The 25,028-nt window shown below is 33.3% G+C and overlaps 2 protein-coding genes across 4 annotated transcripts; both read left to right on the forward strand.

Annotated features, from left to right (window-relative positions):
• Positions 1-1,521: 1,521 nt before the first annotated feature.
• LOC112695153 (tyrosine decarboxylase 2) lies at positions 1,522-5,068 on the forward strand. Of its 2 annotated transcripts, none has more exons than XM_025747384.3 (13): positions 1,522-1,668; positions 1,782-1,920; positions 2,014-2,086; positions 2,479-2,709; positions 2,804-2,967; positions 3,094-3,234; positions 3,333-3,392; positions 3,598-3,762; positions 3,841-3,897; positions 3,958-4,022; positions 4,101-4,224; positions 4,484-4,618; positions 4,704-5,068. In XM_025747384.3, coding segments are annotated over exons 1-13 (1,479 nt in total). In that variant the 5' UTR covers positions 1,522-1,666; the 3' UTR covers positions 4,827-5,068. The 2 variants fall into 2 exon arrangements, with proteins under 2 accessions (XP_025603169.1, XP_072052596.1); XM_072196495.1 differs by having other exon boundaries at positions 1,586-1,701.
• Positions 5,069-14,233: 9,165 nt separating this feature from the next.
• On the forward strand, positions 14,234-22,495 carry LOC112695154 (ABC transporter C family member 5). 2 transcript variants are annotated; one of them, XM_025747386.3, is made up of 12 exons: positions 14,234-14,713; positions 15,021-17,250; positions 17,379-17,699; positions 17,776-17,862; positions 17,934-18,629; positions 18,714-18,878; positions 18,974-19,268; positions 19,405-19,619; positions 20,690-20,995; positions 21,274-21,337; positions 21,440-21,679; positions 21,752-22,495. In XM_025747386.3, exons 2-12 carry the CDS (start codon positions 15,169-15,171, stop codon positions 21,862-21,864), a joined length of 4,584 nt encoding a protein of 1,527 aa, XP_025603171.1. In that variant the 5' UTR covers positions 14,234-14,713; positions 15,021-15,168; the 3' UTR covers positions 21,865-22,495. The 2 variants fall into 2 exon arrangements, with proteins under 2 accessions (XP_025603171.1, XP_029154611.1); XM_029298778.2 differs by having other exon boundaries at positions 14,281-14,713; positions 21,440-22,495.
• The last annotated feature ends 2,533 nt before the right edge of the window (positions 22,496-25,028 follow it).

Genomic DNA, 25,028 nt, shown 5'->3' on the forward strand with positions numbered 1-25,028 from the left:
TTGCAAATATTAAGATTTTGTTAACTCTCGTGAATTAGATACTATTAATCTCAATAATGATGAAATTGAAAATTACAGATAAGATAACATTCAACATTGGAAATAAAAAGAGCATGAGATGTTGTTAGAGGAGAGAAATAATTTAACCCAAACATGACAAATGGGCTTAGGCTTGATCCTCTGGAGGTTATTAGAGGAGACAAATAATATTGTTGCAGCAAAGGTTAGTATCAAGCAACAAAATTACATATCTGACAAAAAGTTACATCATATTCGAATCTTGGGTTAAGTTATGTGAGTGGAATATAAAATCCATAATAATAGTACTAGTGTATATTGTGTAAGACAAAAAAAAAATTGATATTGTTATTTTTGAATTTGATATTATCCTGATTTTATAGTTTTATAAATTATCTTTTATTTTTATTATTTTATTTTCCGTAATGATTAAGAAAATTATTTAAAAAATTGAAAATATATATGATAAAAAATGAAATTATTAATTAATAAAAAATGAAAATATTTGCATTTTAGATAAGATTGCAATTTGTAATAGTACAAATATAATTTTTAATATCAATTGAAAGATTATAACATAAAAAAATAGAATGAAAAACACGAATTCAATTTTTTTTTCATGATATTTGATTACGCAAACAAATAACGCACAAAATTATTATTATGGAAGCAAGTGAATCTAATCCTAGAGCAAGCAAAATTAGAGAATGACAATTTTTTAAAGAAAACTATTGTGACGAATTTATAGACTATTTAAAGTGTCAGTAGCCAATTGAAAAACTACTTTGACTCTTTTTGATATATTATTTAATAGAATCTGTAACTTGTTAACAATCAAATATAATCCAGTTATTATAAAATCAATAATTATTTTAAATATTATATTAAATTGCTTTTATATTACAATTTTAGCTTTTCAGCTCCACAAACTATAAATTTGTATTAAAAAAAAAAAAACTCCCGAAACTATAACAGATTTAATTAATAACTTCAACGTAATATTAACAAAAGCAATTGCAACAATTATTGATATTACATAAAACTACTTGTATTTCTCATATTAATTTAGTATGAATACGAGTACTGTAATTAGCTATTTTTTAAATATTATTTTTTATTTAATTTTAAAAAAAAAATAAAAAGCAACAAATAATTTTTTTAATTTTTTGAACAACATAAAAAATATTTAAATTAATTAAATAATAATAAATCCTTAAAAAGACGGAATAAAAGCTAAAAAAGTTAAAGGACAACCAGCATTTTTCGAATATGACTAATTTATTGTAAATAGGTGAAAATTCAGGTACAGTCGACTTCTCATGAAGTTGATAGCCGAGAGTCGTTAGATGAAAATTTAGTCAAATCAGTCAAATTATCTAACGGACGAAAAGTCAACTACACATGAATGCAACCAAATAACGAAAATAAATAAAAAAAGAAATGAACTAATTAAAAAAAATGCTAATCCACTAATTTCTACATATGCAATTAAGATTCAAAAACATCATCACCAACCAACCAACCCAACCACTTCTACATATAATAAAGATTCAAAAACGGCATCTGCGGCCTGCACCATATATACCAGGATACTGAGATTATATAGCCACCTGAACTCACTTTGCAACTGAATTCATTCCAACTCCCAATGTGAGTCATAAACGTGTCAGACTCTCTCCCAATGTATATTTGTATTTGTAATTATTATTCTGTGTTTTACTTACTTTCATTGAATTGAATGTGTTGCTCTGATTGCTGATTAGGGAAGGAGAACAACAAAGCAGTGGCATATTGAGGTCCATGGACGCGGAGCAACTCAGAGAGCATGCACATAAGATGGTTGATTTTATTGCTGACTACTACAAAACCATTGAGAGTTTCCCAGTTCTCAGCCAAGTTCAGGTTATTTCATTATCTCCCTTCTATATCATAGATGAGTAGATTCTAGATTCATCATTGTGAATATTCTCTTTGATTTTACTCCCACTGTTGCAGCCAGGTTATCTTGAAAAGCTCTTACCGGATTCTGCTCCTGATTATCCTGAAACACTGGAGCATGTTTTGAATGGTGAAATTTCTTACCAGTTTTGTTGTGTTACCTGATTTTTATTTTATTAGTTTAATGTTGATGGTAATTAATTATAATAGGAGTACATAAGGTTTTTCATTTTTTTTTGTTTTTTTTTTTCATTTGAAATTATCAAAATATATAATTAATTACCATCAACATTAAACTAATAAAAAAAATAATCTAGGTAACATGTTGTGTTAATTGCTAGAGTGTGTCAGGGGATTTGTTAACCATTTATGTTCTTCTTCCTAACCGTTTAAGTTTCTGGGATTAATAGTTTCATGACTATTTGGTATGTTAAAGAATTACTCTATGATGGATGCTGATTTTTCGCTTCCCCTTTTTGTTTGGAGTTAGCTGAATGAACCATGTCATGTGTGATGTTGCAGATGTACAGGAAAAGATTTTGCCAGGGGTAACACATTGGCAAAGCCCCAATTATTTTGCATATTTTCCTTCCAACAGTAGCATTGCTGGATTTCTTGGAGAAATGCTCAGTGCTGGTTTCAACATTGTTGGTTTCAGCTGGATAACTTCTCCGGCCGCAACAGAACTCGAAACCATTGTTCTCGATTGGCTTGCTAAGGCACTTAAGCTGCCTCATGATTTCCATTCTACTGGTGAGGTCTTGGTCTGTAAATTTTGGGGATTAGGACACTTTCAAGTACTTGCCACTCCCCTAAATGGGAATTCATTTTAGAAATTGTATTGCAGGGCAAGGTGGTGGAGTTATTCAAGGAACAGCGAGTGAAGCAGTACTAGTTGTCTTGTTGGCTGCTCGCGACAAGATCTTAAGGACGGTTGGAAAAGACGCTCTTCCTAAGCTCGTGACATACGCATCTGATCAAACACACTCTTCTCTACTAAAAGCCTGCCAGGTACCTTCAATGAAACAAAAAATTTGAGAAGGCTTCTCATAAGGATCCTCTATAAGTCCTAGCATTGAACCTTGAAGGATACCTTTTTATGATTATTGTTAACCGGTTTTTACTTTGCATTGGCAGATAGGTGGACTTAATCCTGAGCTTTGCAGGTCACTAAAAACTGATGCTTCAACAAATTATGCGCTTTCTCCTGAAGTATTTTCTGAAGCAGTTTCAAGGGACATTGCTAGTGGTCTTATACCATTTTTCTTATGTGCTACTGTAAGAACTAAGGCTTATGATATCAGTTTTAGGAAATTATTTTTAGTAGATTTGATTTTTTAACATATCTGATATACACTCTTCATCTACAAATGCAGGTTGGTACAACTTCATCAACTGCTATTGATCCTCTACCTGAATTGGGGAAAATTGCTAAGGTAATGTATTTGATTGAATGGGTAATAAAACTTGCTAAATAACATGGAAGCCTTCTTGTATGAAATGATCACACTCAATCTAGAGTTCAGTCCTTGTTTCCATCATTTTTTTAAAATATTAAACTTTTGGAAGAGATGGTTCATGACTGTGCTGTTTGATCCCTAGAAAATTTAATAATGATTGTTTTCATTGTCTAATTGGCAGGTCAAAAACATTTGGTTTCATGTTGATGCTGCTTATGCTGGAAGTGCTTGTTTATGTCCAGAGTATCAACACCATCTCAATGGTGTCGAAGAAGCAGATTCATTCAACATGAATGCGCATAAATGGCTCTTGACAAACTTTGACTGTTCACTACTTTGGGTCAAGGTATCTGTATAACACATTCCTTTTCCCCTCAATCTTCTCTCTGCATCTTTATTTGTAACTGATAATGAGTTGATACAGGATAGAAGTGCTCTGATTCAATCACTATCTACCAACCCGGAGTATCTGAAAAACAAGGTAAATTTTCTTTGTCCTCTTCTTACATAAAATTGAATATTTATACTGTTGAACTTACAGGCCTCTCAAGGAAATATGGTCATAGATTACAAAGATTGGCAAATTCCCCTGGGGCGTCGCTTTAGGTTTGCATGATCTGAATTTTGTCCTTGTTACTTATTAACATTACAGTACATGTTTAACATTTTCTAAATGAGCACCAGATCGTTAAAACTGTGGATGGTGATGCGTCTCTACGGATTGGAAGGTCTGCGAAATCACACGAGGAACCACATTAATCTGGCTGCTTATTTTGAGGACCTTGTTGGTCAGGATCCAAGGTTCAAGGTATTCTCTCTTATCCTTCATTTCTTAATTTATTTAACTCTACAATGCATCATATCATATAATCAAATGTAATATGGTATGATAGATTCTTCTTTGGTGAAAACTCAGGTGAAGTCAACTTCACATGAAGTTGATATCTGAGAGCCGTTAGATGAAATTTTAGTCAAATCAGTCAAATCATCTAACGGCTCTCAAGTATCAACTTCACGTGAAGTCGACTGCACGTGAGTTTCCACCTTCTTCTTTACATGATATGCAGGTTGTTACGCCTCGCACGTTCTCTTTAGTCTGCTTTCAGCTTTTGCCTCCGGCTAACACAGAAGATACTAATAAACTGAACCGTGATCTACTTGACTCGGTGAATTCAACAGGAAGTGTTTTCATAACACACACGGTATGCATAAGAAGCATTTAGTGTTGTTCTTGGTTCCACACTTTCACCTATTTTCTGTCCCTTGATGGTATCCAATTATGTGCAGGTTCTATCAGGTCAGTTCATTCTGCGTTTTGCAGTAGGAGCACCATTGACAGAACAGAGGCACGTCGACACAGCATGGCGAATTTTGCAAGAAAAGGCCACTGCTTTGCTTGGCAGTTTGTAGGATGAAACTACCCTCAGCATCATTTCAACAATTTGTTTTGAGACATCCATATTAATGTTTCACTTGAGAACATAAGTTTTGTTTTTCCTCTACATGTAAGTCCTTAAGTTTCTTAGTGTTTAAATGCTCAATAAAAGGGAAAAAAATCCTGTCATGTGTAAAAACCAAGACCTATATATATACTGAAATATTTTGCTGCTTAAGCAGATATTAAATAACAGCCCTTAATCTGCAAAACCTAACATAGGCTGAGTTGTTTAAATGTGATGTTTTAGATTTGATCTCTAAGACCTGTATATTTTGTCAACCCACCAGAAGTAATACTAATTTGTTATAGATAGAAACTTTATTTAAACATTTGGTGTTAGGCCAATAAATTGTTGCATGCATAAGATAGAATTCGAACTCCAAACACTTACTTAAACAGACTAATAAACTAACTATTAGGCTAACCTAAGTTAATTTTAAGAGTTGTATAATACAACATATATTGTGACTTTCAGTTGTCGAATACTCGAGAATTAACCACTTAATTATTTAAAATATATATATATATATATATATATATATATATATATATATATATATATATAACATTTCTAGTTCAATCAATTTATAATTTTATACTATTTGTTGAATATCGGTCGGCCATTTTTTGATACAATACAATGAAAAAAAAAGAAAAAGATAAATAAATTTTTAATTTTTTAATTTGAAGATAGATAAGTTTCTAATTAATTGAAAATAGAAAAATGTTTGTCATCTTCTAAAATGTAAGATATTTAAGTCACTCTATTTAAAATATATGAGGACAAAAAGGTTATTCGTAAGGATTTAGATGTCTCGCGTATTAAAACGTAAGAGATGTTTTTGAATTTTTCATTAGTAAATAACTTATTTATTTTCAAACTAAAAGGTCAAAGACCTCTTTTCCAAAAAATATTGACCATGTTGACTCATACAGCATGCTGAGTGTCATCCTTTTTTATTGTGGTTTTAATTTGATATATTTCGTTTTTGTTTGAATCATTCTAGTATATAAAAGAAGTAAATATTAATTTAGTACCCAAAAGATTCTTGCACTAACAAAAAGAACACTTGAATAATGTTATCGACAAAATGATTCTTGAAAGATTTTAAAAGTTGTCAAGTGTGTCCCGAGACTCGCCGGAACACATATCTGACGAGAAGAATGCTAAGGTGGCTACTATATATTTGATGATATGGCATATTTTTTTAGCCAGGCCTGCTATACATATAAGTTTTTTTGGCTTACAAGTTGGCCCAAACCCAACAAAAATAATCCTCACATTAACGTGCGGGTAAATACACGCTCACTTAACCGTTTCAATAGCGCGCTCAAATTATGAAAGACGCTTCTTCTTCTTCCTTGATTAAAATTCCAACCCTGAAGATTCAAACGACGTTCAAACTCTCTCAAGAAACTGTCAAAATCGTCGCGAAAACTTAAGGAAATCTACAAGAGAAGTTCAAAATCTCCATAAAAAAAAGACAAAAACAAAATACGAAAAATTATTCAAGGTATTATTTCACTAATCATCCAGTTTTTCTATTCTCTTTCTCATTTCGATCGAGAAACACTAGATAGTCATATTTCTATTTATTAAGTAAATTCATTATGTGTTCTTGATTTATAATACATATTACTGTTCTCGTCATACTGTGCAATCAGTGCTAATTGTTTTACGTACTGTTTTGCATATAGTTTAACGTATATTTTCATATGTTTTTGTGCATGTTTGCATGTTTCAAACTAAGTTTATATAAATAGAAACTTTCATTGTATTTTAAGTAAATTCACGTGTAACTGGTGATGTTGTTCTTGAATATTGTTCTTGTGCTTTTGGTATCATTTTATACATGTTTGGTTGACTTGAATATCATTTTGAACTCATATTTTGTCATGTAATCAACAAAATAATAAAGGTGTATATGGCTAGTATTTCGGTGTATATCAAGCGAATTCGAGTATAACTGGTGCTGTTGTCCTATTCCTAGTGTAACTAGAAACAGAATATTGTCCTTGTCCTTCTAGTGTCATTTTATGCATATCTGATTGACTTGAATATCATTTTGAACTCATATTATGTCATGTAATCTAAAAAATAATAGAGGTGTATATGTCTAGTATTTCGGTGGATTTTAAGTGAATTCGAGTGTAACTGGTGTTGTTGTCTTATCCCATGTGTAACTAAAAACAGAATATTGTCCTTGTATTTCTGGTGTCATTTTATACATATTTGGTTGACCTAAATATCATTTTGAGCTCATTTTATGTCATGTAATCTAAAAAATAATAGAGATGTATATGACTGGTATTTCGGTGTATTTCAAGTGAATTCGAGTGTAACTGGTGATGTTATTATGAATATTATCTATTAACTTTATTTGTTATTCTTTGCAGTAAAAATGACAAGCAAGAACCCTGCTGCACTATGTAAGCACATATATCTTAGACCAACTCAATTTTTCGTTGTATAAATATAGTTTATTTAAATTATTCTCGTTTGTTCACAAAAAAAAACTCATGATTTGAGATGCTCGACAAGACTCTTGCATGATAAGTTCCAAAACATGAGCAATGAAAAGAAGGCCATCATCCAGGAATTTGGATTTGATGGTTTGATGCACATCCCTCCAATGAATGTGCCGCATAAGCTCTTGAAGGAAGAAAGTGAAGCCATCAGATTGTCCAAGATGTCTGCAGTATTTTTGAGTCCTTATTGTGAATTGTGTTCAGAAGATATTGACAGTGAATAGTTTGAATGTCGTAGAATGTTAAAAATTGTATACTAAATTCTCTGTTTGAACACATATTTTTTATAAATTGTGTAGTTTGTGAATATTTAATCCAACATTTTTATAATTTTTTTTTACAAAAATAAACTTCTATGAAGCTATCTATGCTGTATTGAAATGCTGTTAATTACAGGTTCAAAAATTTCAGGGAAACAAGATTAAATACACTAATACGCCGAATTCCTTTTATAATACATCGAAAATAATAATTCTTCTCTTTTTTACTCTCCTTTTGATCTTATCCACTCTGATGTTTGGAGCCCCGCTCCCACCGCTTCTATGGGAGGAGCTCGATACTTTGTCATTTTCATTGATAATTATTCACGCTTTACTTGTATTTATTTGATGACTAATCGCCATGAGTTACCTCATATTTATATTAGCTTTGCCACTATGATTGAAACTCAATTTTCCAAGGTCATTAAGGTTTTTCGACGCGATAATGCTATGGAATACCGTGATTCTAAACTTTTAACCTTTCTTGCAGAACATGATATTTTGTCTGAGTTTTCTTGCCTTAGTACGTCTCAACAAAATGGACGAGTTGAACGCAAACACCGTCACATTCTTGACTCTGTTCATGCAATGCTTCTTTCCTTTTCGTGTCTTGAGCGTACATGGGGTGAAGTTGTTCTTACTGCTGTTCATGTTATCAATAGACTTTCTTCTTCTGTTCTTGGTAATGTTATTCCCTTTGAGCGTCTTTATCATACCTCTCCAGATTACAATTCTCTTCGACTTTGGTTGTATCTGTTTTGTTCTTCTTCAGCCTCATGAACATAGTAAACTTGAACCTCGGGCTCGCATGTGTTGTTTCCTTGGCTATGGCATTGAACACAAGGGTTATTATCGTTGAGATACTATCTCTATGCGTATTCGTATGTCTCGTCATGTTGTCTTCTGGGAGAATCATATGTTTTCTCAATTCTCCTTCTTTAAGACCATTTCTTCTACTCAGTCACCTTTTTTCACTAACCCTAATGTTGATCTTTTTCCTAGTGATGATTCTACAGGTTCTATCTCAAGTCACCTCTACAGCCTCCTACTCTTCCGCCTTCTCCATCTCCCGATGATTTCAGACCGAACGTCGATCCTACTCCTACCATCATGCCTCCTCTTTCTACTCGTTCTTCTAAGGTAAGAAATCCACCTCCTCATATTCTTGATTATCATTATTTTTCTACTATTCTTTATCAACATGAACCTAAGTTATTTAGAGAAGCCTCCACAAATTCAAATTGACAATAAGCAATGCAGGAAGAAATACAGGCACTTGAAAAAGCACACACTTAGGATTTGGTTGATCCTCCTTCTAATAAGGAAGTTGTGGGCAGTAGATGGGTATACAAGATCAAGATTCACTCTGATGGTTCTATTAACCGTTATAAAGCACGATTGGTTACTTAAGGTTGTACACAAGAGTATGGTATTAATTATGAAAAGACTTTTGCTCTTGTTGCTCGTCTCACATCTGTTCGAGCTCTTCTTGCCATTGCTGCGGTAAAAAAATGATCCCGCAGTTAGATGAATGTGAAGAATGCATTTCTTAATGGAGATTTGAAAAATGTCTATATGAAACCACCTCCGGGTTATCCTTGTCCTTCTAGCAAAGTCTGTCTCTTTCACAAGGCACTTTATGGTCTTAAGCAAGCTCTTCGTGAATGGTTTGACAAGTTCAGCACCACTATATGCAATCTTGGTTTCACTTGCAGCCCTCATGAGAATGTTCTCTTTATTCGTAAAAGTAAACGTGGAGTTATTCTTCTGCTTTTGTATGTTGATGACATGATCATTACTGGAGATGATGTTGATGGTATCTCTGATCTCAAAGCCTCACCATACTTTTGAGATGAAAGATCTTGGTTCTTTCAGTTATTTTCTTGGTTTCGAGGTCATATCCACAAATGATGGCATCTATCTCACTCAAGCTAAGTATGCTTTAGATCTTCTTGTTCATGCAGAAATTACAGACAGTCATACTGAGTTTACTCTCGTTGAGCCTAATATTCGTTTTACTCCTATGGATGACACTATTTTGGATAATCCTACTCTTTATCGACAGTTAGTTGGAGGACTTGTCTACTTAACTGTCACCCGACCAGACATTGCCTATCCAATTCATGTTCTTAACCAGTTCTTGTCAGCTCATCGTACTACTCACTATGTGACAGTTCTTCGCGTACATCAAAGGCACCCTATTTCATGGCCTTTATTTTTCTGTCCATTCATCTTTATCCCTTCAGGAATACTCAGATGCTGATTGGGCTGGTGATCCCTCTGATCGTCATTCTATTACTGGTTACTGTTTATTTCTTGGAGACTCTCTCATTTTATGGCAAGCTAAGAAGCAAACGTTCACTGCTCGATCAAGCACAGAAGTTGAATACCGTGCTCTCGCTAACACCACTGCTGTGGTTGTCTCAATTCATTGGCTTCTCGAAGACTTGGGTGCACCGCAGTCGTCCCCCAACTGATATTTTTTGTGACAACCGTAGTACTATTCAGATTGCCCATAATGATGTGTTTCATGAACGCACCGAACATATTGAGATTGATTGTCACCTTGTTCGACAACGCATCCTTATTGATGCTGTTCGTCTCATCGCTGTTGTAACACTAGATTAGACTGCTGATATCTTTACGAAGACTCATCATCCGACTTGTTTTTGGACTATGATATCCAAACTCAATATGGTATCCTTAGCTCCTACTTGAGTTTGAGGGGGGATATTAGAGAATAAATTAGAATCAATATTAGATCAATTTGTATCTTTATATTTATATAGCATATCTGTATATTAATTGTAGGATTGTATGCTTTTATTATTTTGATTCTTCTAGCACCTATATATACCCCTTGTACATTGTACTTTTCCATACACGGTATAATATACAAAACACTTTCTTCAGATTTCTCTCGTTTCTAATAGCTTGGAAACTTGAATTTGCGACATTAAGATATGAGTGGTAATTTTGAGTAGGCATTATGTAAGGGTATGTGAAAACCTAGGTTACTTGCCTCTAGGATAAGTTGAATTGAATTGTTTGTTGATATGCTTGAATAATGGTTAGCGTGAGTATTGAGTTGGTTGATGTATTTTGGCATGAAATTGAAAGTGAAAATAATGAATTTTTGATGAATTGAGAAGTGCTATGTGATATTGTTAAAATTGGATATTGTGATGTATGTTAGTGCTATGTTGCATGAAAATGAGTATAAATGTTGAATTTCAATTGAGAATTGGATGTATAAATATTGTGATTTGTGAAATTGGGCCGGAGGTCATGATAGGGTGAGAAAATCCCATTTGTGATAAGTTGAGGTAAGTGGTGTGAATTGTTGTATGAGATTGTGATGATTGATTATTAGTTGATTGAGAAATTTGATATATGAATGTTGTATGTTGTCAATAAATATGGATATGTTGATAGAATGGGTTAAATAAGTTGGAAGTGAGTTGATTTAGGTTTGGAAGGGTTGATGATGAGTGTTTGTGATGTGTATGAGTGGTTTTGAAATAGTCCATGATTGAATTGAATTGAGAAATTTATGAGTTTGAGAGGTTATGAGAAATTGGTAAAAATTACAAATTTTAAATTTTAACTCTTATGCTATTTTAGAAGACTATACCTTATAATAATACCCTTTAACATAAAAAATCTTGGGCTAAAAAGTTAAAGGATAATTTTTAATAATTTTTTAAAAATTATTTATTATTCTATTTTAAATTCATAAATTTATAAAAATATAGATTTTTTGGAATTTAAACTAAACATAAGATTTGGATTTCTATTCTTATTCGTTTTAATTTTTTTTATATTTATTTGAATTCAAATAGGATTATTTTTTATTGATATTTATATTTTAAAGTTAATAAAAAATAAATAAACGATTTATTGTGGTTATACTTCACAAATAATTAATTCGATTTACCATTTATATAGCACATATATAATAAATTGAATTAATTTATATAAAAATATTTAAGATAAGATATATAACTAATTCTAATTTATGATATTTGTATAATTTTAAATTGAAATTATTATATTTGTGTAATTTACCTAATTATAGTTCATATTAAATAATAAAGTAAATATTATGGATATAGTGTTTTATAAACATTATATTATTGGTTACAGGGGCTTAGTTATTCCATATCACCAATAACAAATTCATTTTTTTTCAAAAAATTAACAGCACAATTAATTAAATTTAAACTTATATTATGCCCACTCACTCAATCAACTTTAATGGAGGGATATAGGATTAAAAGATTAAGCTAGATAAATTTAAAAGTAAAAATATATACGGGTAAATAAAATCTTTATGATTATTAGTATTTTTGAGATTAATTATCAATAATATTCATACTTGAAGCATCGGTTAGTTACAATTTAATGTTTGTAGTTGAACTTAAGAATCAACAATAACACGTGCCCGTGAGATACGATATGTGTATATAATTAATTATATATATGCTAATAAAATCCTCAATAGCCATTACTTACAGCCACAAGTTTTATGAAAGTCCCTCATGGGAGGCTAATGGATAAACTTTACCTCAGAGATGAAATAAAAAATAAATATAAATTTCTTAAAAATACTTTAGTACTTTAATTCACCTTTAGAAAGCTCATGCATTTAACCGTGGGTGTTATCGGTTCGATTTGATTTGATTTTAGACCAAAAATTAATTGAACTGATCTATTCGATTTTTACAGAATATTAATTAATCAGTTTGTTGTCTGTAAAATAATCGAATTGAGCCGAATCGAATAAAAAATAATTTGGTTTGGTCGATTTTTTTATTTTTAAATTTTAATTAATAGAAATTAATCTTAGTAAAATGATGTTCAAAACAATCAATAAACTAAAATAACATTACATTACATTTAAATTTAACACAATTTCAATTTATTCTAACAATTAAACATAAAATATTGCATTACTAAGTTACTTTTTCGGTTTGATTTGGTTCGATTCGATTTCTGTCAAGCTAATCGAAAATCGAATCGAACCGATCGATTTGATTCGGTAAAAAAAATCATTTTTCGATTGTTATAAATTTTGACTCGGTTTTACGGTAAATTTTGGTTTGGGTCGGTTACACCACCTACTTTTACCTTCTTACTAACACCAATTTCCTCAAGAAATTCACTTGCTTTCTCCTCTTTCTTTTAATTTGTGTGCTTCAAATTTCTTGATGGCGCCTTTGCAATAATGGGGTCCAAGCTAATTCTTTAGGTCAGCATCATCTCATGCTCATTACTCATATAAGTTGTATAAACAGTTCTTAGAATAATCATATATCCTTGATGATTTTGAGGAATCCTCTTAATCATTAAACAAATTCATTATTGAATCCTTGAAAATATATATTTAATATTTAAGAGCCAAAACATTATTTAATATATATTTCTCACCCAGACACCCAACCAACAATATTTGAATTATCTAGTATAAATTATGGTTAAATATATATAAAGAGTAGAACAAGCAGGATAATTTCCTTTAAAAGGAAAAAAAGAAAAAGAAAAAGTGCATTATTAGGACTTGGAAGGTTGAGTTTCATTGCTCGTATTTTCTCTTAAACAAATGGGCCTCTGGTCCGAATGCCATACTTTATATTATTAAACATGTCTGGACACCCTCAAAATCCTCGTATAATATATGAAATCACAAAATGACAAATCATAGTTTATGGCATCAGATTCATCACACACATTCTCTCTCTTACTTGAATCCCACTAACGCTTCTACGTACTCAATTTCATAGACTCTAAAATGCAACAAAGCAAAGGCTACTTCATTATCACTGGTAATTGCCAAGTATTAGATGCTTTCAAATCTTTATTGCTAAAAGTAAAACATTAAATAATGGTGCATTCCAAGTTTCCAACTCCTAATCTATTATTTCTTTGTTGACGCTTGCTCCATATCCCATGATCTCACTAGTCATAAGCCAGCACACACACACATCACACATGGAACAAATATGTTGAAATATACCAACAATCCAACATTAGTCTTTAAAAATATAAAAAAAAATGCTGTTTGTCCATCAAAATCAGCCACTAAAATTAGTCAGTAATATTATATTTATATATAAATATATGTATAATTTAATTTATTTTTAATATGTATTTATATTCTAATAACTCACTTTGATAGCTAATTTTAGTGTACACATAGCATAACCAAAAAATATAATATCCCTAAATCAACATGTAATATTCTATAGGGATATGTCATTTTAAGTTTCTTTGTTAAAATCACTGAAGGAGACACTTATTTATGTCTTTTCCCTTTCAATTTACTATTTCCATATTCTCATTTTTATATTCAAATGATGATAAGCTTTTAATTTCATTATTGAGGTGTAATCATGATATAATTTTTAAGAACATTGAATTTAATCCTAAAGAATTATATTAACTTTATTACAAAATTAAATTTGATTTACAATCTCATTCATGATATCTAAAAATAGGAAAACTCTTGACAATCTAGACTTACCATCTATGCTTCACACATCATCACTCTAAGGTACTCTATAAATAATGATAAAATTAAAATGAATCCCAATACACAAACTAATTCTAACCTAAGCTAAAAACCTGAAAACAGAACACAAATTTCAACCTAAAACTCCATGGAGTGTTGAACCCTATTCTTATTTGAATCCATTTTGTGAAAATTTCACTCACCTCTGCTCCAAGTTTATAAGTTTTCAGTTCTTACACGCAACTTTGTTACAAAAACACAAAACTCTGCATCAGCAATTCAGCATAGTTTAGACAAAAAAGAAAAGAGAAAAGCAAAACAAATAATCAAATAACATAAAATTAAGAGAAGCAGAAGAGAGAGATTGAAAAACACATTCTCTCTCTCTCTCTCTCTCTCTCTCTCTCTGTTTTGCTGTTTCTCTCTGTTTTCTGTGTTCTGTGCATTGTCACGCTGCATCTCTATTTTGTATTTACAATCGAAAACGTTGTCGTTTGGGGTGTGTGCTGTTGGTGATTATCCTCGTTGGTCAGTCTCCAAAGGTTGGAGCTTTGCACAGGTAGCTACAACACATGAATACATCATCACAATCATAAGCGTCATAATTATCAACAATCTTTGAATCACAAGGGCAAATTCAGAGACCCTTTGTGAAAAAGATCAGTTTTTTGTAATCTTCTTCGAGATATTGGATTTTTCTGGTCACACCCTTTGTCCCTTTGTGTGTTTTGGATGCTATAAGAAAACAACACTCTTGATAATAGCAATAGAAAGCTATTTTTATCTTCTTCCTTCTCGTGTTCTTTGTGTTTACGTGTGTTGATGAAAAATCTCTTGTTTTGTTTTCATGTGCAATGTGTCCACAGAATCTACCTCCAGATGCATATTTGATGGTGAAATGATTCCCTTTCTATTCCGCTTCACTGATCTCAATCTCTTAGCTGCTGCTGCTTCTTCTTCTTCTTCTCATCGACTCATTTCTCTGAATCCCAAGCTTTCTTCAATAACACAGCAATGTCTACAACACTACCTCCTTCTTCTTCTTCTGTTGGATCGTCTAATACCCTTTTGAATGAGATCCTTTCTTTGCCAGTTTTGGAACTTGTAGCAACGTGTGCCAACTTGGCACTGCTGCTTGTGTTTCTCATTGTTATCTTTTCAAGAAAGGTGCTTGGGAACGTGGGAAGTGTTAGATATGACAATAAGGATGATATTGCAAGCAATGGTGGCGCAGTTAGTCCTAGAGTTGTTGATGCACAAACACATCAAGTTAGGATTGGTACATGGTTCAAGCTTTCGGTCTTGTCTTGTCTCTATGTTCTGTTGGTGCAACTTGTGGTGTTGGGGTTTGATGCTGTAGCTTTGATTCAGGGAAAGGGTAATTTGTCTGTAATTTTGTTGCCAGTTTCTCAGGGTTTGTCTTGGATTGTGTTGAGCTTCTTGGCTTTAAATTGCAAGGCTCAGAGGCTTGATAGGTTTCCATTTTTGTTGAGAGTTTGGTGGAGTGTGTCATTTGTTATTTGCTTGTGCACTTTGTATGTTGATGGGAGGGGGTTATGGGATGAAGGTTACAAGCATTTGCAGTCCCATGTGGTGGCGAATTTCGCAGCCACGCCTGCACTTGCCTTCTTGTGTATTGTTGCAGCTAGGGGTGCTACCGGTATTGAAGTCTGTGGGGATTCGGATTTTCGAGAGCCGTTGCTTGCTGAAGAAGAATCAGGGTGTGTGAAGGTTACTCCATACAGTGATGCTGGAATTTTTAGCCTGGCTACTCTGTCTTGGCTGAACCCAATTCTTTCCCTCGGCGCAAGGCGACCATTGGAGCTTAAGGACATTCCCCTAGTGGCACGAAAAGATCGAGCTAAGACAAATTACAAGATTTTGAATTCTAATTGGGAGAGATTGAAGGCTGAAAATTCGTCCGGACAGCCTTCGTTAGCTTGGGCACTTCTCAGATCATTTTGGAAGGAAGCAGCTTGGAATGCCATCTTTGCTGGTTTGAATACTCTTGTTTCTTATGTTGGTCCTTACATGGTAAGCTACTTTGTTGATTACTTGAGTGGCAAACAAAGTTATCCGAACGAGGGCTATGTCCTCGCTGGGATATTCTTCGTGGCGAAGCTTGTTGAGACCTTTACAACTCGTCAATGGTATCTAGGAGTGGATATCTTGGGCATGCATGTTAGATCAGCTCTAACAGCGATGGTGTATCGAAAGGGGCTTAGACTCTCGAGCTTAGCGAAGCAAAGTCACACAAGTGGAGAGATTGTTAACTACATGGCTGTAGATGTTCAAAGAGTAGGGGACTACTCTTGGTACCTTCATGATATGTGGATGCTTCCTATGCAGATTGTTCTTGCCCTTCTAATCTTGTACAAGAACGTTGGAATTGCTTGTATTGCAACACTGATTGCTACCATCATTTCAATTGTTGTCACTGTTCCAGTAGCTAGGATCCAAGAAGATTATCAAGACAAGTTAATGGCTGCAAAAGATGAAAGGATGAGAAAAACATCTGAGTGCTTAAGGAACATGAGGATTCTCAAGTTGCAAGCTTGGGAAGACAGGTATCAAATAAAGTTAGAGGAGATGCGTGGAGTCGAGTTCAAATGGCTTCGAAAAGCGTTGTACTCGCAGGCTTTCATAACATTCATATTCTGGAGCTCCCCCATTTTTGTTTCAGCTGTCACTTTCGCTACATGCATATTGCTGGGTGGAGAGTTGACTGCAGGTGGTGTGCTTTCTGCTTTGGCTACTTTTAGAATCCTCCAAGAACCTCTCAGGAATTTTCCGGACTTGGTTTCAACAATGGCTCAGACTAAGGTTTCGATTGATCGAATATCTTGTTTCCTGCTTGAGGAAGAGTTGCAGGAAGATGCAACTATTGTCTTACCTCATGGAATCTCTAATGTTGCAGTAGAAATTAAGGATGGCATCTTCTGTTGGGACCCTTCTTCATCTTCTAGACCAACTCTATCAGGGATTCATATGAAGGCCGAAAAAGGAATGCGTGTGGCTGTTTGTGGTATGGTTGGTTCTGGGAAATCAAGTTTTCTTTCTTGCATCCTTGGAGAGATTCCTAAGCTTTCCGGCGAAGTATGTTGGTGTGCCTAAGCTAAGCTTTTAATTCTGGCTTTACAGTTTTTATATTTATCCTTTGATTTGATTTGAAATGAATTGAATTGGAAATGAATTATTGTGTTTGGAATTAATATCTTTTGCAGGTAAGGGTGTGCGGCTTGTCTGCATATGTCTCGCAATCAGCATGGATACAGTCTGGAAACATAGAGGAAAATATTCTGTTTGGAAGCCCAATGGACAAAGCAAAGTACAAGAATGTTCTTCATGCTTGTTCTCTTAAGAAGGACTTGGAGCTTTTCTCACATGGTGATCAAACAATTATTGGTGATAGAGGCATAAACCTGAGTGGTGGCCAGAAGCAGCGTGTTCAGCTCGCACGAGCACTCTACCAAGATGCTGATATTTATCTTCTTGATGATCCCTTTAGTGCAGTTGATGCTCACACCGGATCAGAATTGTTTAGGGTTAGTTTTCCTTAGCACAGAGTTAATGTTACAGTTTAAGTGAAACAGATTTTACTCTAATGACATGAAACTGCAGGAGTATATATTGACAGCACTAGCAAATAAAACAGTAATCTATGTGACACATCAAGTTGAATTTCTTCCTGCTGCTGATTTGATACTGGTATGGCTGCTTTTATTTTTCCATGAAAGTTCTGAAATTGTTATTTCTAAATTTGGTTCTTGGTTCTGAAGGTTCTCAAAGAAGGCTGCATCATACAAGCTGGAAAATATGATGATCTCTTACAAGCAGGAACAGATTTTAATGCTCTAGTTTCTGCTCACCATGAAGCCATAGAGGCTATGGAAATTCCTAGTTTCTCATCTGAAGATTCCGAAGAACATTTATCCTTAAATGCATTGGTTATATCCAGTAAGAAGTCTATTTGTTCCACAAATGATATTGACAATTTGGCAAAGGAACTGCAAGAGGGATCATCGAATTCAGATCAAAAAGCGATTAAGGAGAAGAAGAAAACAAAACGCTCAAGGAAAAAGCAACTAGTTCAAGAAGAGGAGAGGGTCAGAGGTAGAATCAGCATGAAGGTTTATTTGTCATACATGGCAGCAGCATATAAAGGGTTATTGATTCCTCTCATAATCATGGCGCAAACGTTCTTTCAGTTTCTACAGATTGCTAGTAATTGGTGGATGGCTTGGGCTAACCCACAAACTGAAGGAGACCTGCCAAAAGTATCTCCCACAGAGCTTCTTGTTGTTTACATGGCCCTCGCTTTCGGCAGCTCCTGCTTTATATTTGTAAGGGCTATTCTGGTGGCTACATTTGGCCTTGCAGCAGCTCAGAAGCTGTTCTTGAAGATGCTTAGAAGTGTTTTCCATGCACCAATGTCTTTCTTCGACTCTACACCTGCCGGACGGATCTTGAATCGTGTAAGCTTTATTTTCCTGTTTTGAACATTCCACACACTATATGGTGTATAGATCATAATCATTGTCATCTGTGTTCTCTACCAGGTATCAGTTGATCAAAGTGTTGTGGATCTTGACATTCCTTTCAGACTCGGTGGCTTCGCTTCGACAATAATACAACTTATTGGTATTGTTGGTGTGATGACAGAAGTCACATGGCAAGTTTTGCTCCTAGTTATCCCAATGGGTGTTGCTTGTTTGTGGATGCAGGTAGATAAGGATATTCCATCTTAACTTGAAATCTGTTACACTGATTTGATTTGAAGATAACTTGTTCTAAAAACTGTCAACTAACTTGGTCACAGAAATACTATATGGCTTCCTCGAGGGAACTAGTCCGAATTGTAAGCATCCAGAAGTCTCCAATCATAAATCTTTTTGCTGAATCAATTGCTGGAGCTTCTACAATAAGAGGATTTGGACAAGAAAAGAGGTTTATGAAGCGAAATCTCTATCTTCTAGATTGCTTTGCTCGGCCATTCTTCTGCAGTCTTGCTGCTATCGAATGGCTCTGCTTGCGGATGGAGTTACTGTCAACTTTTGTATTTGCTTTCTGCATGGTATTACTTGTAAGCTTCCCCCATGGAAGCATTGATCCCAGTAAGTATTATGGTTGCTATGGCCAGTCTTGGACAATTGAATTATGATGCTTTATTTCTGAAGTTATAGACCTATGGTTTGACATTAGGCCAAATTTAAAGAATCAACCAATTTTCTGTTCTGATGTTCCTTACAGGCATGGCTGGACTTGCTGTGACTTATGGACTCAATTTGAATGCACGTTTATCGAGATGGATACTTAGCTTCTGCAAACTCGAAAATAAAATCATTTCTATTGAAAGAATTTACCAATACAGTCAAATTCCAAGTGAAGCACCAGCAATCATTGAAGATTTTCGCCCTCCACCCTCATGGCCTGAAAATGGAACAATTGAAATAATTGATCTGAAGGTACTTATTAGATCAGTTTTGTTAAATTTTTACCTCTTTATTTCATTTTAGATTATTAATTCTCACAAGCAACATTGTTAAACCAGCAGCAAAAAACAGCACAAAACCCCAAAACATAATCAAATAACAAAAGGAAAAACTACCAAAAGTACCCATGAAGTTTGCGAACGCTGACAAAAGTACCCATAAACTAGGGAAATTAATGATGTACCCACGGAAGATGGGGTTTGTATGACAAAAGTATCTAAACCCTAATTTTTTTGTTAATTTTTTAATAAAATTCCCAAACTACTCTCACTCTCAACCTCAACTCACTTTTTCAACCTTCCATAACCCAACTTGTACCTTTAAAACCTTTGTCATGGAGTCTAAAACTACTCCTATAATAGACCAGGCCAAAATCAATGGTGGTGGTGGTGGTAGAGGACTTCGACCGATTCCTAGCAGATAAATTTAGTATGGTGAGCTCTTTTCCATTTTTTTCGCCAATCCCTTCACACAAAGAAAGCCCTCAAATTAAGGAAAAAAGGAAAAAACAAATGAAACGATTAAAAACTGTTCCTTTATGATTCTTTCTCTGATTCTTCATCGGTATTGATTGATTCTGTTGTTAATCTCGGCGCTGCAATCCTCTGTTGCGTTATTATTCAAAATTTCCACCATAAAAGGTTCATTTCATCTGTTGTAGGAGTAGTTTTGGATTCCATAGCAAGTTTTAAAGGTGCATGTTGAGTTATGGAAGATTAAAAAAGTGAGTTGAGGTTGAGGGTGGGGATAGTTTGGGAATTTTATTAAAAAAATAAACAAAAAATTAGGATTTGGATACTTTTGTCGTACGGAACTCATCTTCCATGGGTACATCATTAATTTCCTTAGTTTATGGGTATTTTTGTCAGCATTCGTAAACTTCATGGGTACTTTTGGTAGTTTTTCCATAAAAAAAATCTTATGAGAAACAAAAGGGAGATTCATTGTTTGTTTGTTAAGCTACATGTTATGTTTGTATTCACAATCAAAATCCTAAACTTCTAAACTAAACTAACGGCTTAGTCATGCGATATGTGATGAAGGTGCGGTACAAGGAGAATCTTCCTGTGGTACTTCATGGAGTGTCATGCACATTTCCAGGCGGAAAAAAGATCGGAATAGTTGGACGTACCGGTAGTGGCAAATCAACTTTAATTCAGGCATTGTTTCGGTTGATTGAACCATCTGATGGGAGGATACTTATAGACAACATTGATATTTTACATATTGGTCTTCATGATCTTAGGAGTCATCTAAGTATCATACCACAAGATCCAACCTTATTTGAAGGGACCATCCGTGGCAATCTTGATCCTCTTGATGAGCACTCTGATCAACACATCTGGGAGGTTAGTACAAATTGCAAAATAAATGATGAATGATGCATAATCTAAACTAGTATTAATTGGACATCATTCTAAAACAGTCACAATATTAAAATAGTAAAGTTTATAAAAATTTTCAATATTTCACATATTAACATGACAACTAGGATTTTGTTTTCATATGACCAATCAACTTACAACTCCACTCTGATTTAGCAAACAAACAAATGAAAATTAAGGTCACTTAGTTAAGTAGAGGAGCATTATCCTGTTAAATTTTAAATTTTAATTTTTTTTAACAGGCATTGGACAAGTCTCAACTTGGAGATATTATCCGTGAAAAGGACCAAAAGCTTGACACACCAGGTAGGGAAAAAATACATAAACATCACAAATCATAGGAAATAATTAGAAGTTCAATATATAAAAACTGATTTATTTGGTGATGTATGAACTTCCAAATTGCAGTGCTGGAAAATGGAGACAATTGGAGCGTAGGACAGCGGCAACTTGTTTCCCTAGGCCGAGCTCTTCTGAAGCAATCAAAAATACTTGTACTCGATGAAGCAACAGCATCAGTTGATACTGCCACGGATAATCTTATCCAGAAGATTATCCGTGACGAGTTTAAAGATTGTACTGTCTGCACCATTGCGCATCGCATTCCAACCGTTATAGACAGTGATCTTGTTCTAGTACTTAGTGATGGTGTGTCACTGCATTGCCATACACATTATATTATTTGTTCTGTGCTTGCTAATAAAGTTATTCTTCACACAGGTAGAGTTGCAGAATTCGACATTCCATCGCGACTATTAGAGGATAAAACCTCCATGTTTTTGAAGTTGGTGGCGGAGTATTCGTCAAGATCAAGTGGCATCCCAGCAGGATAGAAATCTCCCTAAGGTTATTGACTAAAGCTCAATATAGTTCAAGACAGTTCAAGAATTGATCAAGAAGATAAGGTCCAAAGTTTGATGTGAAATTCAACACATAATATAAGCCATGTGAATTTTTTACATGAGATGATCGATTGTCGCGTCTGTCTTGTTGCCGCTACATTCGTGGCAGCATGGACATTGGAAAAATGAAGGTAGGCGCTTCCCTACTTATCAATCAATGGCACCTGTGGAAGAAAAATTAGTTTTTATAGTTTGAAACTAACCAGCAGTTGATACTTCCACTTTGAACCGAACTTGAGGAATTATGCTTGGTTTGCTTGCTTTTGTGCAAGTTGTAACAGAATAAGATGATGAAACAAGATTAGGTTTAGAATGAAGCAGGGGGCATTTTGATTAGTGTTAGGAAAGGGTAGAGTTAAAAGGTTAAAGCTAGATAATTGTACACACGGATTGCCCTGAGAAAAAGAAAAAAGATATTGGTTATCCTTAGTCTTCTTAGTTAACTAGTTTTCTTAATATCATCATTTGTAAATGGAAATTGCTATCCTTAGTCTTGTTCAAGTGTTATCCTTCAGGTACTTAATTTTGAACGGAAAATGTTGACGTGTCAGGTTTAAAAATAGACAGGAACCTAATTGTCTCTAAATTTAAATTGATTAGAGATTTATTTGTCCTTATTTTTTAAATGATATCTTTTTCAAATTATTTTTTTATTCATTATATTAATATTCTTTTTTAATAAATTATTCAAATTTAAAAATATCATTTATTATGAAACTAAATAAATAATTCTCAAATATAATTTTTAAATATATAAATAATAAACACTAAAATACAGTTAATACATTAATAATAATCCTACGATATACTATTAGTATTATGATCTAGATAATTTTCACAATAAATTAAAAACTAATGAACACATTATTTGATATATAATTAAATTTTTTTGAGTAATAACAAATTTAATTTTTTATCTCTTTAAACTAAATTAATAATTCTATTTGATATTTTTGCACTAAAATATACTATGAATAGCCTATTAATACTAAATAATATATATTATGAAGACCATTTATAAACTCAATAAACTCAAAACATCAATAATATTAATAATACATGTTGCGCATTTTAAAAAGTGAAAAACATTTTTATATTTTCAGTTAGTCGAAAATTTATTTATCTTGAAAATAAAAAGTCAAAGATCTATTTATCATTTTCTCTTCGTTTGATGTATTTGTTAATACATAAGTTTTTTTCTACCTGTACAATATTTGTAACAACATTCACTTGCCCAATATAAAGAAAAACTGTCGAACAATCAATCAAATGATGAATAGAGGTTCAAAACGGATAAACAATTAACATGAGAGAAAGAGTTGTATAAACCTATATAATTAAAACAACAACCCTTAGATCCGTGACATTAGTCCGTAGCCTATCAAAATATATAGAAGATATGGATCGAGGGAAAAAAAATAGAATGAAATAATAAAGTTAACCTAGCTAGAAATGTCATTGAAATTTAAAAATTCTTTTAATTAAATATCCAAAATGTAGGGATGCCCCTCAAGTTATTTACAGTCGCCATTCTTAGTCTTTAACTATCTGCGGTAAAAGTAAAACATCCAAGTTCTACCATTCAACCAATCCTAACATATCCTGCTGCTAACTAGGGTGTTTGCGGTGCAGTTTCTGAACGCTTTATTTATATGCGGTACAGTTTAGATTAGATGAATGTTTTTTGAAATTTCAATCCGATCCGATCTGATTATAAACGGTTTGGATTGTTTTGGATTTACAGTTTTTTAAATAAAAAAAATTAAATACATATCACAAATCTCAACATCAAATTTTAAATAACCAACAATGACATAACAAGTCTTAACAATATCTTAAAAAACCAATGATAATATAATAATAGAAATAAAACTATAGGTTAGTTAAAATAAATAAATAAATAATATTTTGAACATAAAATATTTAATTAAATAATAATACATGAATAATAGAAAAATATATAACAAATTGAACATGTTATAAGTATAATTGTAAATATAATAATAAAATAACAATATTATAGTACATTGTACGGTTTGGATTGGATTGGATTGGTTATGAAAAATAGATCCAAAATCCGATCCAATTTATAAAAAATAAAATCCAATCAAATCCGAATTAGTGCGGTTTTAATCGATTTTCGATTTGAATTGAATTGGATAAGCAGTTTAATTTAGATCGGTTTGGATTTGAACACCTGCTAAATACAAAAATATGTTGTTTCAACTTTCAAAGTGCTAAAGTTCACTAGTGATTGTCCTTTCTATTTGAGTGTCCTTCAAGTCATTCCATGATTTCAGCATGAAGAAACCTCTCAGATCTATCTATTTCCACACCTTATTATAAATGGTGAAGTAGCTTAACTAAAATTTAATGAACCATACACTCAATGGCAGTGAGAGTTAGTTGATTCTGCAAGTCACATGGACTCAAATTTCAAGCATGGCTCATCGTTCGAATACATCAACTTGGACGGAAAAAATGTCGGCGCCACGATGCGCTTGCAGCATAGGAGCAAGAAAGGTGAGGCAGAAGAAGAACATTGTTGTTGCATTAACATCTATGTGAACAACAACGTTCAGGGTGTATCAAATTCTGTGTTGCATGGTAGTGAGGTCAAGATGAGAGACCCTGGTGTTAGTTTGTACTTTGAGAATTTCAAGATTGATAAAGGAACTCACAGATTTTGTATTGGGAACAAGCTTGCTTTATGGCTTTTCTTGGTTCTTGTTTTTCTTCTATTACTGCTGCTATTATTCTCAACTAAGGTCATTATTTTTGTCATCTAACCACAGTTACAGCGTAACTTTATTGTTTTGGGAAAAAATTGAGAATTAAAATTTTTTTAATGGTTAATATTTTGACATCCCACGTCTTCTCTTATCTTGTTCTTCAAACCCTATATTTGCTCTTCTGCTTGCTCCTCAAATTTCACACTCATACTCTCAACTCAACTTAAAAGTTGAGTAAAAAATCTTGATGTTCAAGAAAAACAATAACTACTTTTTAATTTGTTCTTTTTAAGTAAAGGAGTTCAACATAACAACATGGAACAACAACGGAACAAAAGAAAACTAAACAGCAACTACAAAATT

Source organism: Arachis hypogaea, chromosome 6 (genome assembly GCF_003086295.3).
Source record: "Arachis hypogaea cultivar Tifrunner chromosome 6, arahy.Tifrunner.gnm2.J5K5, whole genome shotgun sequence".
NCBI lineage: Eukaryota > Viridiplantae > Streptophyta > Magnoliopsida > Fabales > Fabaceae > Arachis > Arachis hypogaea.

Coding starts and splice junctions, on each gene's coding strand:
- LOC112695154 (XM_029298778.2), top strand. CDS start 15,169: ATGTCTACAACACTACCTCCTTCTTCTTCTTCTGTTGGATCGTCTAAT. Junction 18,630..18,713: donor CCGGACGGATCTTGAATCGT/GTAAGCTTTATT, acceptor GTTCTCTACCAG/GTATCAGTTGATCAAAGTGT. Junction 20,996..21,273: donor CTGATCAACACATCTGGGAG/GTTAGTACAAAT, acceptor TTTTTTTAACAG/GCATTGGACAAGTCTCAACT.
- LOC112695153 (XM_025747384.3), top strand. Junction 2,087..2,478: donor ACTGGAGCATGTTTTGAATG/GTGAAATTTCTT, acceptor GTGATGTTGCAG/ATGTACAGGAAAAGATTTTG. Junction 4,023..4,100: donor CCCCTGGGGCGTCGCTTTAG/GTTTGCATGATC, acceptor AATGAGCACCAG/ATCGTTAAAACTGTGGATGG.